The sequence below is a fragment of the Galeopterus variegatus genome, unplaced genomic scaffold (genome assembly GCF_000696425.1).
Source record: "Galeopterus variegatus unplaced genomic scaffold, G_variegatus-3.0.2 Scaffold5948, whole genome shotgun sequence".
Taxonomy (NCBI): domain Eukaryota; kingdom Metazoa; phylum Chordata; class Mammalia; order Dermoptera; family Cynocephalidae; genus Galeopterus; species Galeopterus variegatus.
The window spans coordinates 104,996-120,305 of NW_007732059.1; the positions used below are offsets into that span (position 1 = coordinate 104,996).

The window sequence follows — 15,310 nt, forward strand, 5'->3', positions numbered from 1 at the left end:
GCGGCGCCGCCCGGCGGGCCCCCAGCCTCCATCCCCAAGCTGAAGCTGACGCGGCCCCTGCCTCCCGGCTCCAACCCGCCGCCCCCCAAGATCCGCCTGAAGCCCCACCACCTGGGGGGCGGCGCGCACGAGCCCCTGTACCGGGCGGAGCTGGTGGAGTCGCTGAACGGCTGTCGCCGGGGCACCCGGGCCGGCGCGCCCACCCTGTCTGCCCACAGCGCTGCCCACGGGCTGGCCGACTTGTCTTCCGGAAGTTCTGGTGAGGACGATGACGTCGAGAGGTGTCCCCAGGGTAACCAGGGACGTGACGGCTTGGCTTTCCTTGTCAGCTGCCCTAAGAGGGGAGCAGATTGCACCAGCGAGTCAGTCTGCAGCAGCGACAGCCTGGATGAGTCCAAATCGTCCAGCTCGGAGGTGACGTCCCCAGACACGGGGGACCTCTCATCCGGTGATGGTGCCTCGGTGCCTTCCTCGTCCAGGGACGCTCGCCAGACAGTCCCGCCCCTCACGGTCAGGCTGCACACGCAGAGCGTCTCTAAGTGCGTTACTGAAGACGGACGGACCGTGGCCGTGGGGGACATCGTGTGGGGTAAGATCCATGGCTTCCCCTGGTGGCCGGCACGTGTCCTTGACATCAGCCTCGGCCAGAAGGAGGATGGAGAGCCGTCTTGGCAAGAAGCGAAAGTCTCGTGGTTTGGCTCTCCAACTACGTCGTTCTTGTCTCTTTCAAAACTGTCCCCTTTCTCTGAATTTTTCAAACTGAGATTTAACCGTAAGAAGAAGGGGATGTACCGGAAAGCTATAACGGAGGCGGCACACGCCGCACGACACGTGGCCCCAGAAATAAGGGAGCTCTTAACCCAGTTCGAAACGTAACTTTGGTTCCCTGATCAGGTGAGTGTCCCAGCGGGATGGCTTCCTCCCCGAGCCGTCCTGAGCTGTCCTGAGCTGCGTCCATGTCCAGACTGCCCCCTGCTCCAGCCCGAGGCCCAGGGGCGCGTGGGTTGGGGGGTGCAGGCCAGCCCTCAGCTCGGGCACGCAGGGCTCCAGCCATCACCAGCCCTCAGCTCGGGCACGCAGGGCACCAACCATCGCCAGCCCTCAGCTCGGGCATGCAGGGCTCCAGCCATCCAGCTCGCTGCTCCGAAGGGGCCGTCTGGAAAAGGGTCATCCTCATCGGTGATGTCACGCGAGCTTTGCAATTTACACAAGAGGCGCGTTAGAAGTAGGCCCGTTGTCAAAACACGGAGCTAGCGTGTGCTTTGCAGCCATTTTGCAAAGGAAGTGACGTGAAAGGCTTTATTGCGTTTTTGGAGAGAGGGCTACGTGCTGACAGACCCTCAGGAGGGCAGCGTCCAGGGTGGGGCCTTGTCTTCTGCAACTCTGGGGAGTGGAACCTTCCCCTGTCCCACCACCCCTGCTCACTGGTGTGCCACCCAGGATCTTGACTGGCAAGAGGGGAGGCCCAGGTGGGCTTCCTGTCGCCAGATAAAGGCCCTCACCTCAGCCCCCCAGGGCTCTGCCCCTTCCTCTCAGCACCCCAATTCTTCCTCCCAGTGCCGGTGTGGACTCTGCACTCGGCTGGCGCAGCGGGTCCTGGACTGGCTACCTGCGGTGGCCAGGTGCTCCAGGTCTGGGAGGTGGCTCTGGAGCCTGTTCTGGGGATGGTGTCTCTCACTCCCTCTCCCCAGGAGAACTTTGTAGAATCTCCAGCCAGGCCTTACGTGGAGCCTCTGTGGCTGGGGCCGTTGCACTGCACGGAGGTGAGGGTGTTGCCAGGTGGGGCTGGGGGGCACCGCCCCATGGTATGTCTGTGGTCTCCTTGTGGGTGTCTGGAATGTGCTGAGGGCTGCAGCCTGCCCTGACCCTGTCGTCGGCCATGGCCTCATCTGATGGCCACCACCCAGCTCTGGGTGCTGGGTGTGTCCAGTGGGGTCATTTGCCCTGGAAGTGACTCTCAGGGAGGACTCCCCTTTCCCGCCTCCCCTGGCTGGTCCTGGGCAGGCTGTGGGGCCCTCTCCTGGGGGGCAGCCTGTGGCTCTCTTTGCTTTTCTTCCTGGCTCCATGGCCTAATGGCCATCCCTGTGGCCACTGACGTTCAGGGGATGATGGCTATATGCAGCGGACAGAAGCAGGGCTTCCCCCCCACCTGCCTGTGACCTTCGTGCCTGGTCACAGTGGTTCTGGGCACAGTGACCACCACACAGCCTCAGCCCAATGACACTGGCGGCTCTGGGGAGGTGCAAGCCCAAGGCCTGGCTGGCACGGAGCCCCAAGCTGGGGGAGAAGGCAGCCTCATAGGCTCCGGGCTGGCTTTGTTTATCCAGAAGTGGAGGAAAAATCTCACCCAACAGGTTTGCCTGCCACCGGGGGGCCTGTGCATACAAACAGGCCACTTCTGGCCCCTGGGGCTGTGCCGTGACAGCCTCGCAGTCCCCAACAGCAGTGCCAAAGCACAAAGTGGTGGCATTTGCCTGCCTGGCTTTTAGGTTTTTATTTCCAAAGATTAAGGACTATGAGCCAAGGTCCACGCTAACTAGGTGCCCCTACATGATCAGAGCTGGCGTCCTTGGGCCTGGGGTCTCCTGCTCTGTGTGGGGTTGGTGGTCTCTGGGTGGACAGATTTGCTTTGAAGTGTCAGCAGCACCCCTCTACCTGCTCTCTGGAGGGGAACTGGGGGACCTGTTTTTACTGGGGAAGAGGGACCTGACCAACCCCATTGGGAAGGTGGGAGGCATTGGGCGTACCCAGGGTCAGTGAGGGGTACCTCCTGGAAGGGGGCTGGCAAGGGGGCCTGGAGCTCGGGCAGTGGACCAGCTGGGGAAGGTGGTCCCCCAGGTCCCTGCTCACTGGCTGCCAAGGATGGCTGTGGCTGTGCCAGCAGCCCCTGGAGCCCATGGCACGTTTCAGAGGTGATCACTGTGGGCATGGTGGGCTCTGCTCCCGTCCAGGGACATCGGGCTCAGCATCTTGTTCCTGAAACACCCTCACCCCTGCTTGTCAGGTGGCTGGAAGCTCAGCTGAGAGGTGAGCTCGGGGTGAGCACTCTGCAGAGCATGAGGCGCCAAGCCGGGCTGGGGCCTGGTGGTAGGGCGTCGGTGAGAGGCGGCGGCTGGCAGGGCAGGAGTGGCAGATGCATGGCCCTCAGCAGGGTCATGTGGTGGCCCCTGTGTGGCGGGCTTGGTGCCCCTCTGGAATCAGGGACAGAAGCTGTGTGACTGTGTCCTAGCCGGTCAGGTGGGGCAGTGACCTCAGCAAGCTGACGTCTCTGAGCCTCAGTTTCTTCATCTGTCATGGGGGTGACAACAGCACTTGCCTCACAGTGAGTGGTGCTCCCGGGAAGTGCTCGCCATGCTGTGGGCAGCTGTGGCAGCTCCAGTGGCTTGTGTATGACCTGCCAGCAGGTGCCTTTGGAGGTGACCACTGCACAGTCTGCTTGGCAGGAGAGACTTTTTGCCTAGGGGTTCCTCCCACACTCACAGGCACCCCTCAGGGAGGAGAGCATGAGGGGGTGACTGTGCTTGGGAGCAGTCCCTGCAGTCCCAGGCACTGGTGTGACAGGGGTCACGTCCTGCCTGGATGGGGCAGGCTCCCTTCTCCTGCCCACTTGCTACCCGGGGGCCCTGCAGGAGCAGACAGGCTAGGCTTTGTGTTACAGACAGGAATGGGACTTCCAGAGAGCACAGGGCCCTGTCCACACCCCACTCTCTCCCAGACCAGCTGTGCCTGAGAGGCGACCAGATGCTTCAGCTAACAGCTAATCGCAGGCCCTCACCCTGGTGGGCTGGGTAGAAGGCCGTGAATCACAGTCCCCGAATTAGTGTGTAATCACACACAGGAGCATGCTGAGGAGGAAGGGAAGAGGGCCTGGAAGCAGAGCTTGCGGCCAGAAACCTGACCTGGACTGGGATCCGGGAAGGCTTCCTGGAGGAGGTGACATGAGCCAAGATCTGAATGGTGAGCTGATCAGGAGCTGATGGGCTGGGCTGGGGGTGCTGTGAGCATGCCAGGCGGAAGGAGTAGCAGGGCCCGTTGCCGGGGCCAGGGTAGGTAGGCGGGAGGCCAAGGCATAGACGCTGGCCTTGTCCGAGGTCAAGGATGCCCTTGGGGAACTGTGAGCAGACAAATGAGGTGATCGTGTTTGTGTTGAAATTACCCCCGCTGGGAGGGCTGGGGTTGTGGCTGGGGGCTGTGCCACCCTAGGGCTCCAGGTCGCTGGTATCAGGGTCCCCGAGGCTCACTGGAGCATCTCGGGGTCCAGCGCTCAGAGCTCGGAGGCACATGGGGGCTGGGGGCCTGGATCTGGCCTTGGAGATGGCCTCGGGGTGAGGACATTGCTGTGGGGAGAGTGCGGGAAGGGGGGACCCCATGGAACAAACCACCACAAACTGGGAGCTAGAAACAACAGACATTCTCGTCTCTGACATCAAAAGTCTGACCCTGAGGTGTGGCAGGCCACACTCGCTCTGCAGGCTGCAGGCGATCCTGCGCCGTGGCCACAGCACCCCTGTCTCTGCCTCTGCGGTCGCAGGGCTCCTCCTCTTCTCCAGTGTGGAGTCCCCCTCTGCCTCTTTTATATGTGCCCGTGATGGCATTCCGGGCCCGCCGGGATAATTCAGGATAATGGACTCACCTCGAAATGCTCCAGGTGACCATATCTGTAGAACGCCGCCATAGGAGAGGTTCCCAGGCTGCCGGGATCGGGACCCGATGTCTTCGGGGTGCCGTTCCCTCACCACATCCTCCCACCCATTCGGCATTCCCCACGGGCTCTTGTTAGACAGAGGCCAGACCAGGCTCAGGGCCGGGCTCAGCTGGGTAGCAGGTGGACATCAGCCCACGGCACCGGCGGCCGCAACGAGTTCTGCAGCAGCACCTGCCTTGGGCCAGGGTAGGGGATGCTCATGGGACCCGAGCCTGTTGGTTTGTGCCGTGATGGAGAGACCCATTGTTCCAGAAGGATCTGCTGTGGGGACTGGAAGGCCGTGTGTGGGCAGTCGGTCCTGGGAGCACTACGGTCCACGTCCAGCATTCAGCTTCACGCTGTTGATTTCTCCTGGGAAAGTACAGGTGTCAGTCAGGAAACCGTTCAGTGCTGCAGGTGACGGCGTGTTAGCCGGACAGGGACTTGGTGTACATGTGGCACTCACTGGCGCTCCGGGATGCAATCATCCCAGTGTGTCGCCGGGTTTCGGCTTTGCTTGCTTCTGTTTTCCTTTAAACAGTTCCCTCGAGCCGGGCACATGCCCTGAGCCAGCTTTCCTCTCTCTTCCGACTCTAAGTACAAGCAGCCGCCGCTGCTGGGGCCCATCTTTTCATCTGGCTTCCCGCGCTGCTTTCAGGGACACCGGTCGGGCACATGCCCTGAGCCAGCTTTCCTCTCTCTTCCGACTCTAAGTACAAGCGGCCGCCGCTGCTGGGGCCCATCTTTTCATCTGGCTTCCCGCGCTGCTTTCAGGGACACCGGTCTTCTGTGAAGGCTGCAATTATTTTGTTCCAGAAGGAAACTCAAGCCTATAATTCTGAGCCTGCTGCGGGGGCTCAGGCCTGTCCCACCTCCTGGCCCCCTCAGCCCGTCCCCGCTGCCTCCTCTGGGACAGCGACTTGAGCTTCGAGGTGGGTGCCCATGGCAGGGGCAGGGCGTGCAGGGGTAGGGGCGCCTGGGGAGTGGGGCCTTCTCCCAGCAGGGTGGGGAGGGCTGGGGATGCCCCCGCCTGGCTGTGCCTCGAGGCCAGTGCTGCCCCTGCCTCCAGGGACGCCTAATGTCATGGGGGTGTGCTCCACCACCAGCTCCAGATGCTCGCTCCTGACCCCACCGGGCATCGGCACCCATGGACCGGGCCCCTGACCCAGAGTCAGAGGGTCCGAGAGCAGATGGGCAGGGCGCCGACCGTGGGCCCCAGGCTTGCCTCCTCAGCAGGACCCCTCCTCAGGGCCATGTGGCTCCTGCCCTTTGGGAGGCGGCCCTCTTGTGGCAACGCCAGGGTCATCAGTGGTTTTGGGGTGCATGGGTCTCATCTGTTCCCTATCAAGTTCACCCAGAGCTTTCTGTGATTTTGTCTGTCACTCACTGCTTGATAAGGGAGTGTAGAGGACTGAGCACTGTTCTTCCAGAGATCCTCTCTCACCAGCCTTCAGTGTCTGCAATGTGACTTGAGGTCACCCTCCCCGTGGGCTCGGGTTATCCCAGAATGGGGGCCATGCCCGCGCTGGCCTAGATCCTTCCAGAGCAACCCGCGATTCTATCCTGAGTGCACGCATGTCTCTGTGTCTCATGAAAACTCGTGTGTTTGTGAGCACAGTTTCAATCCCGCAAAGGTGATTCTTTTGTTGCTCACCTGGTCCCATCTTCAGGCAGTTGCTCAAGTGGATTCTGAGCTTTTGACGCGGCCTGGCTTCCTGTGGCACACGTTACTCTGGGCTCACTTTATACATTTTCTAGCCCTGTCCTGGGGTCAGCTCCTTCCCAGGGAGCCCTGGTTCGCCCTGGAGGGACATGGCCTGGGGCTGGGGTGCTCCTGGGTTTGCTGTTGTTTCTAAGATGTTTCTTAGTGTTTTTAGTGGACAGAGCTAGGAATCACCTTTTCTCTTATGACAAAAATCTTGGCTTTTAATTATATTAACATAATTATTAATTTTATATATGTAAAAGTTAACACGTATAATATCAAATATTTAACACATATATAGCAAATATTTAATATACATAAAATATGTCCTATATTACTTTTAATAACATATATAACACTATTACATTCTAATATAATATAATATAATATAGTAGTGTCAGTAGTTTCAGCAGGGAAATCTTCCTTTGTCCCCGGGATGTGGCCCTTCAGGGTACATGTGAAATTCCCGTGTTTCACAGTCACTGAGATGCTTCTCTCTGTGGTTAACTCGTGACCTCAGGACATTAGGCTTGTTTGTTTCATTTTGCTTCCCACCTTTAGAGGTTCCCAGGTTTTTTATATTATTTATTTATTTATTTATTTATTTATTTATTTATTTATTTATTTATTTATTTATTTATTTATTTATTTATTTATTTATTTATTTATTTATTTATTTATTTATTTATTTATTTATTTATTTATTTATTTATTTATTTATTTATTTATTTATTTATTTATTTATTTATTTATTTATTTATTTATTTATTTATTTATTTATTTATTTATTTATTTATTTATTTATTTATTTATTTATTTATTTATTTATTTATTTATTTATTTATTTATTTATTTATTTATTTATTTATTTATTTATTTATTTATTTATTTATTTATTTATTTATTTATTTATTTATTTATTTATTTATTTATTTATTTATTTATTTATTTATTTATTTATTTATTTATTGTCCTTTTTGAGACCGGCCGCACCGTGCTCAGCCAGTGAGCGCTGTGAGTGCACCGGTCATCCCTATATAGGATCCGAACCCACGGCGGGCGCTGCTGTGCTCCCAGCACCGCACAGTGCGCCATGGGCTCAGGTTTTTTAAAAGCTAATTGTGCTTTGTAATTCTACGAGCATCTCCCTGGCTCCGGTCTGGCTCCCCTTGTGGTCTCCCCTGCTGACCTTCTCTGCTGCATGTCTGCGCTGTCAGGTGGCATGTCCTGTGTCTCATCATAAGCAGACACGTGAGTGTCCCAGCCCTGTGTCTCGCTGTTCGTCTGATCCCATGGAGCTGGATCGTGGCTGTCCACAGAGACCGGCTCCTCCTCACAGTGCTCAGAGCTGTGGACACACCCAGAGCCCTTGGAGGACGTGGGCTTGTTCCTGTCTTTTCTGTGACAGGCGTCATCGGAAGGTGTGAGCTACCCCTTTCTTGGCTATGGAGAAGGCATGATCAGGGCAGGGCATTGCCCATGACCTGCAGCCCCAGTGACAGCGGGAAGGAAAGCACTGGGTGGGTCTGAGACCCTGACCCTGGGTCCAGGTGAAGCCAAGGGCTCCAGGGCAGGTAGGGCTCTGGGGCAGGCAGGGCTCTGGGGCAGGCAAGGCTCTGGGCCCCTAGGTTTCTAAGTGCACCTGGTGTCCTGCAGGTCTCAGCAACCTGGAGCAGCCGAGCTGGGTGGGCATGGGCCTTGTGGAGGCCGGGCCAGCCGGCTTCGTCGACAGGCAGGCAGGACGGACGCTGAGTAGCAGCCAGCCCTGCGCAGGTCACTTGAATCAGTGTTTCTACTGCCGGGAGAGGGAAGGCTTCTGTGAAGGCCACTGTTGTGCAGGGCGGGAGGGGCCTGGCCTGGGCGTCCGCTCTCAAGGCCTGTTGTGCATTTTGCTAAATGAGAATGGGCTGACGGATGCCTGAAGACATTTCCGAAGGTCGTGGTGGTGTTGATGGAGGGGGCGGGAGGGGCCTGGCCTGGGCGTCCGCTCTCAAGGCCTGTTGTGCATTTTGCTAATGAGAATGGGCTGACGGATGCCTGAAGACATTTCCGAAGGTCGTGGTGGTGTTGATGGAGAGGACTTGGACAGTTCTAATTATCTCCTGGGCTATGTGTTTCTTTCAGTGAAGCGTGCTTGCCTCTGGTCTGAGCCCTTCATGCCCTAAAACACTCACTCGGAAGGCGGCACGTGCAGTTCTCGGTGTGGCTGCTGCCCTGCCTGTGCTGGCTGCACCTGTCATGGCTTGTGCAGAACCCCCCAGATGACCCCCTCCTGCCCAGACCTCACTTGTGGCCCCTGGTGACTTGTGCAGGACTGAGAGGGACGCCCTGGCAGTCAAGGGATGCGGAGATGGGGCTGCCTGGGATTCTGGGACAGGACACCCTGCCTGGGGTGGATGGTGTGTCCAGCCTGGATGTTTCTCAGCCTGTGGGGTGGGGGTGGACCAGCCTGGGCTGTCACACCTGCCTCCCCTCCTGAGAAGTGGACAATGGCACATGCAGGAGTAGGCTCATGTGACTGGCCCTTATCCTGGCCAACATTTCTCATGGGAGATAGTCCCTCCCACCACCCGGAATCTGCTGGACAGGAGGAAGTTCTTGCCAGGTGAGAAAGTGAGGCTGCAGTTTTGAAGCTGGGGTCTTTGGCTGAGAGTCACTGTTGGTGCTCCGGGCTGGTCCAAAGGTGGCGTTGGGCCAGCGCCATGTCAGCAGGGTCCCTATGAACCACCTGGGCTCAGTGGGGCTGTGAGATGCAGTCACCCCTTCAGACCACATGGACACCCCATGAACTTCTCAGGGCAGATGGCCTCTGGGTGAGTTTAGTGCGTCCTCTGATTTCACTTGCCCGTGGGCCAATGGGGAACCAAGGTCAGTTCCGAGGATCCCTAACTTTTCACTGTTGCTGAGTGTGTGCACAGACACACATGCACACACGGACATGCCCTTATGCACATGTGTGCACCTGTACACGTGTGAACACATCCCATGCTCTGTACATACATTTGCACCCACATATGTGCACACATCAACACGCACACTCAGGCACACAAGAGCATGTATGTGCCGTGGCTGCCAGAGTATGTGATGCTGCCAGGGGCCCCGGGCCGGGACTGCCTGCCGGGTCCCCATTGCTCCGTCTTGGGGGGTGTAGTGGGTTGAATTGTGTCCCTCCAAAATACATGTTCAGGTCCTCACCCCAGCACCTGTGCATGTGACCTTATTTGGGAATCTCTGCAAATGTGATCGAGTTAAGATGAGGTCATAGTGGATCAGGGTGGGCCCTAATCCAGGGACTGAGGTATTTATAAGAAGAGGGACATTTAGACCTGGAGAGACACAGGCTGAGGCTGTGTGAGACAGAGGCAGAAATCGGAGTGATGTGTTCACAGCCAGGGAATGCCTGGACACCGGGAGGAAGGATCCTTCTCGGCCCTGTGACACCTTGATTTCAGATCTCTAGCCTCCGGGACTGTGGGGAGTAAACGTGTGTGGTTGGAGCCCCCACTCTGTGGTCCTTTGTTCCGGCTGCCCCGGGACACTAACAAAGGGGCCAAGCTGGGTTTGCTTCCCTGCTGGCCTCTGGGAGGGTCCAGAACCTCTGGGCCACGCTGCCGTTGTCTGCGATGTAGGGTGGTGCAGCGCTGGGGTGGGAAGCCTCCAGCCCACAGCTGCCGAGGGGACAGCGGGGGAGTAGCTGCAGCCGGGCACAAGACACGTGTCCCTGCTGAGATTGGCCCATGAGGGCAGTGGAGAGAGGGTTAAAGCTGAGCATGGGAGGGTCCCGGCTGGCTGCTTCTGTCCCTGAGAGCCCCTCAGCACCCCACAGAGCAGGCAGACTGTGCAGGGCACTACTGGACAAGAACGTCCTCAACGCCAGGCCAGGCTGTCCTATGGAGTGGGTGGAAGTTCAGTCTAGCTCGTGTTAGCCTTACAGTAAAAAAACCGTGCTCTTATTTCAAGAACAACGCCCCGCAACAGTGGGCCCAGGCCAAGTGGCCACAACCCTGTCCACACACCTTTCCCTGAAGCACCCCCTGACCTCCCCTCCTCTGACCACCAAGGCTGTGGTCAGTGCTGCCCTCACATGGTCCCCACCTTCTGTGCAGCCAGACACCTGGCTGGTGCCTGTCTTCCACTCACCAGGTGCACCATGGGCTCTCGGTGTCCCTGAGACCCCCCCACTTTGCCTCTCCTTGGGGACATGGAGAGGGTGTGGAAGGGTCTCACAGCCATCACGGACAGCGCTGACCGACAGCGCTGACCCAGGGTCAGGTGACCACCCCTGTTCTGGGGGCACCCGCACAGGGAAGACAACCCACAGCTTCTAAACAGTTCGTGCCCAAGGGCTGGAGTCTGGGGCTGGTGTTTGGTGGGTCACACGGTCCATTTGGGCAAGTAGCTGGGGACATGGGAACAAGGTCCAGGGCTTTGTTGTGTGGTTTTGGCCTTCTTTCTTTGCAGATAGCAAGCAGTGTCCCAGGAAACGATGACACCAACAAAGACATGCCCAGCATTTCCTGGAGCCCAGTGTTTGCCCAGCCCAGGTTCCTGAGAGTGGGAGGATGGGCACCAGGCACCACCCCCAGCCCTGCAGTGACCCACAGAAGGGCACACTGACTCATGTCCTGAGAGACCCAGAGGTGGCCTGGTGGGGGGCTCTGTGACACTGTCCCACCTCCAGTGGCTCACCCTTTGCAGGGAGTGTTGCCTGAAACCAGTCTCCTGGGGTTACCTGGGCCTCCTTGGTGGATGCCCTAGCGAGGTCTTTCCCATGGCATCATATTTGGTCTGGTCCCCTGTGCACATCACGCCTCCAGCGTGGGTCCTTCCAGAGACCACTGAGAGCATGTGGTGCCAGAGCTCCAGCCACGTTATCTGGTGCTGGGGCTGCTTCCTTGGATGGGGTGTGGGGTCGGGTTCTGCTCTGGGCGAGTATGATATGACTGAGCTCCCAGGGCAGCAGGGAGGCATGAGGGCCAGGAAGTGGGGATTGCCCAGCTCACCCCAAAGTCAGGCTGCTATGCACCACCAGGAGGTCTTCCATCGTACACCTCCGATCCCAAGCCTGGGAGGCCCAAGCGTGACTGTCCCCAGGCGAGGGTCTGACCCTGAGTTTGTGGTTCATTTTGCTGCCGTCGCTGCTGTGGGCCTTTCTGGTCTTTGGGGTCTTGCCCTGTTCACACAGAGGAGGGCCAGGCACCTCTTCCTTCCCCACCTTCTGGTGCGGCTGGTGCTTGGTGACGTCACTGCTTGCAGACTGCAGAGTCGCTGTGCTGAGCCTGCAGGCAGAGGAAATGTCCTTGGGTTTTCCTGACCCCTCCTGCCCCGTCTTTTCTGAGCCCCCCAAGGAGGCTGACAGGTGCTGTCACCACTGTCCACCCCCTGTCTTGCTGTCTGGTGGCCGGTGCGGCCTCGTGTGGAGAGGTCTGGGCAGGCTGGCATCTCCATCTGGGGCCAGGCTCATCCTCATCTGCAGAGATGGCTTTGGATTTGCACTCCATCCCTGTGTGGCCTCTGTCTCCCTGGAGGGAGGGCACCAGGGGGTCCAGGGCATCCGACCTGTCCCCCTAGCGGCTGTGGTGCCGAACAGGCTGGCCTGGGGGTGTCTGACCCCCATGGCGTGGGGCCGGTGTGGGGGAGCTCGGTGGCAGCTGCTCGGGGGGTAGATGCTGGGTGTCCCTGTGAAGACCTCCCCACCTCCTGCATGGTATTAGATGTCCGTGGGAAAAGGCCTCGATTGTTATTTCACGTTACAGCAAGATGTTCATGAACATAATGTCTTTTCATTTAGTTTTATTTGTATCAACGTTATATATGTTCAAATGTCTAAAGTCCACTAGGAATATAAAGTGTATAATGAAAACAATTTATCTCCATATTTCTAAATGATGTACTTGTCCTGCTGTTTCTGTTTTTCAATTTAGACATTATGTATGGAAGTGAAGGTTTTGCAGTCTTACAGTCCCTACCCCCGTACACACGAACATAACGTTTGGCTAAATCAAGACTCGGTGTTTGTGTCGATGACTGCAGCCTGCTCGTGTGGACAATTGTGAGCGTGTCTCATTTCTGTCCAGCTCTCGGTTCTCTGTGTGGTTGCTCATGTTCTGACGGCTCCGTTTTTACGGTCCTGTCACCCTGCCATCCCGGCCTCTCCTGCTGCCTTCAGACCTTAGATGTCTGTTTCAGTTTTCTGTTGTTAACAGACTTCTGCAAACGTAGCAGCTTAAAACAGTGCCGACTGGTTATTCCTCACAATTCTGTGTGTTCACTGCACAGTGGTGCTGGCTGGGCTGCAGCGTCCAAGGTGACTGCTCACAGGCCCCCCGCCTCGGCCAGGATACCCCGACACACACATGCAGACACTTCTACCTACATGCACACACACACACACACACACACACATAATCACATACATGTACTCATACACACACTCACACACATAAACACACATACCTGTATGCACACACACACATCACACTCATACATGAACATAAACATACACACGCACACACTCACATGCATACATACACATGCACACACTTAGTCTCACATATACACACCACACATACATACACTCACATGTACACACATGTGCTCACACGTGCACATGTACTCATACATACACACATGCACTCACACACATACATTCAGACACGCGCTCATGTGCACACACACATGTACGTGCACACACTCACACAAGCACATACACTCCCACACATACACACACACACTCCCACACATACACACACACGCACACCACACATACATAAACACACACACACACTCTTTCTCGTGCACACTCACCACCTCCAGGGCCCTCCGTGTGCTGGCTGGGCTTCCTCACAGCATGGTGGTCTCAGGGCACTGGGATTTCTTGTGTGGCAGCTCAGGGCTTCCAAGAGTGCAAAATCAGAAGCTGCAGCTGCTTTAGGGGCAGGGCCAAAAGCATCAGTTCTGCACTGTTGGTCGGAGCAGGTCACAGGCAGGGACCCCCCCTGCTGAGAGGAGTAGCCAGGTGTGGGGGGGTCTTCAGTGTGCATCCGCAGCTCCTCCTTGGGTAGCTGCCAAAGCCCTGGGCTCTGCCTTCCCGTCTGCTGTCTGCCAGGCTCCCTGCCCCCTCCCACTCTTCCCGGCGTGGAGTGCTGCACCCGCCCGCTTGGCCCACTGGCAGGGAGAGTTCTGGGGAGACCACATTTTTCTTGGCTTGTTGCAGTCAGGCGGGCTCCTTTCCCTGAAAGCACAACTGCTCTCTTTAGGGGATGGGGTTGGGACCCTGGGCTGAGGTGACCTCTGTCCCCCCAGCCGTCTGTCCGCCAGGGGTGGCCATCAGAGACCTGTGTGGGTGGTTGAGTGGGAGGTGGGGGCGTGTCAGGGGCAGGGCTGACACCTGGGGCTCCCAGCAGCATGAGACAGGAGTTTCTCTCAGGGTCCATCCTCCTGCACCCTGGTGGGTGGGGCACTCAGGGCTCCTCCCCAGGCTCAGTCGTTGAGGGGTGTGTCTTTCCCAGGGGGTGTTAGTGCATAGTGAGGGCCCCCAGACTGACAGTCACACTCTGGGTCTCTGTGCCCCAGGCACAAGCATGGCTGTGAGCTCCCTCAGCCATGAGCGGACAGAAGGATCCAGAACAGCACCCCTGTGTCCAGTCTGGTGGACTGATGGGCTTCAGGGTGAATCCCGAGGTCAGGGTCCCTGAGCCATCAAAGACCCTCCTCTGTCCTCCAGGCATGGCCAAGGGAGGTGGGGCTCGTGGACGTGGCAGGGCTGGTGAGAGCTGGGGGGATATGGGGGGCCATAGGGGTCTCCAGTGAGCCAAAGAGCCTGGCGGAGATGGTTTAGAAGACCCCCAGTGGGTCCTCTGGCCTGGTGCTTGGTCCTGAGGGCCTGTACCCCAGCACCTGACCCCAAAGTAACCTCTGCTCCTGTCTGCTTCCCCAAGGTCATCAACGCTGAGGGCACAGCTGCTGTCCTGGAGCTTCTGACTTCCGTCCCAGGGACCCCACATGCCTTCCAGCCGGCTGCGTGCAGACACAGACCGCACCGTGGCAGCCTGTGCGAGGCCAGCAGAGAGGAGCAGGTGTGTCCAGGGAGGGGCCAGCCTGGAGCACGGTGGCTCCTCCCGGCTGAGTGTATTTATTTCCGCGCCTCAGACTTCAGCATTCTTGGGCGCTCAGTGACGTGCTCCCTGCTGCTGCTTCCTGTGCCAGGCATGTCACCCGCCAGGCCGGGGCATCCGTGGGGAGCAGGGCCCGCTGTCCCCAGGCCACAGGTGCAGGTGGCCGTGCCCAGCCTCTGAGCACCTCCTGGGAATGGCCACCCCACAGGCCTTGGAGAAAGCCGGCTGCACGCATGGGCTGTCCTCAGCCTGGGCACGGGGCCTCTGTGCACTCGAGAGCCAGGCGCCCGCACCGCCTCCCCTCCGTGTCCTTCCGGAGCCTGTGACCCCCGGGCACGCAGCGCCGGCCGCAGGCCACCTTGTCCCCAAGATGCTGCTACGAGTTCCCAGTACTGTGTGGAGGAGGTGGGGCTGTCACTTCGAAAACAGCTTAGACGTTGAAAGGAAACAATTGGCTGTTGTTGGTAAGAGTGCGTTCCCTTTCCCCTTCTTGTCACTTTAAAGACCAAAAAGAAAAAAAGAAAGAAAAGGAAAAATGGAAAGTTAACCTTCCTCTCTTCTTTGTTTAACAATAAAGAGGAATAGACAGAGGTCTGTGTGGCTCGATCCCACGTGGCGCCTGTGACATGCATGGCTTCTTCCCGTCGAGCCCGTCGTGCAGCCTCAGTCTCTCTGGCGACACTGTGGGACGGTTAAAGTGGCGTTCCCACCGTGGCCTCACTGTCACTGGGAGTCTCCCAGCCTCGTGACCACCCTCCTGATGTCTGGGTGGTGCTTGGACTTCTTGGGTGGAGGCGATGTCCC

At 57.5% G+C, this 15,310-nt stretch overlaps 1 protein-coding gene and 1 long non-coding RNA gene across 2 annotated transcripts in view; both read left to right on the forward strand.

Annotated features, from left to right (window-relative positions):
- The window catches only part of PWWP2B (PWWP domain containing 2B), a 2,518-nt gene extending 1,628 nt beyond the window's left edge, over window positions 1-890 (forward strand). The window contains exon 2 of the mRNA XM_008590263.1: window positions 1-890. Within this exon, the coding sequence (XP_008588485.1) occupies window positions 1-876 (876 nt within the window). The 3' untranslated portion in view covers window positions 877-890.
- A 2,987-nt stretch (window positions 891-3,877) lies between these two features.
- Window positions 3,878-15,096, forward strand: LOC103605638. Its single transcript, XR_551798.1, has 2 exons — window positions 3,878-3,957; window positions 14,330-15,096. It is a non-coding gene; the product is annotated as an uncharacterized LOC103605638 (long non-coding RNA).
- The last annotated feature ends 214 nt before the right edge of the window (window positions 15,097-15,310 follow it).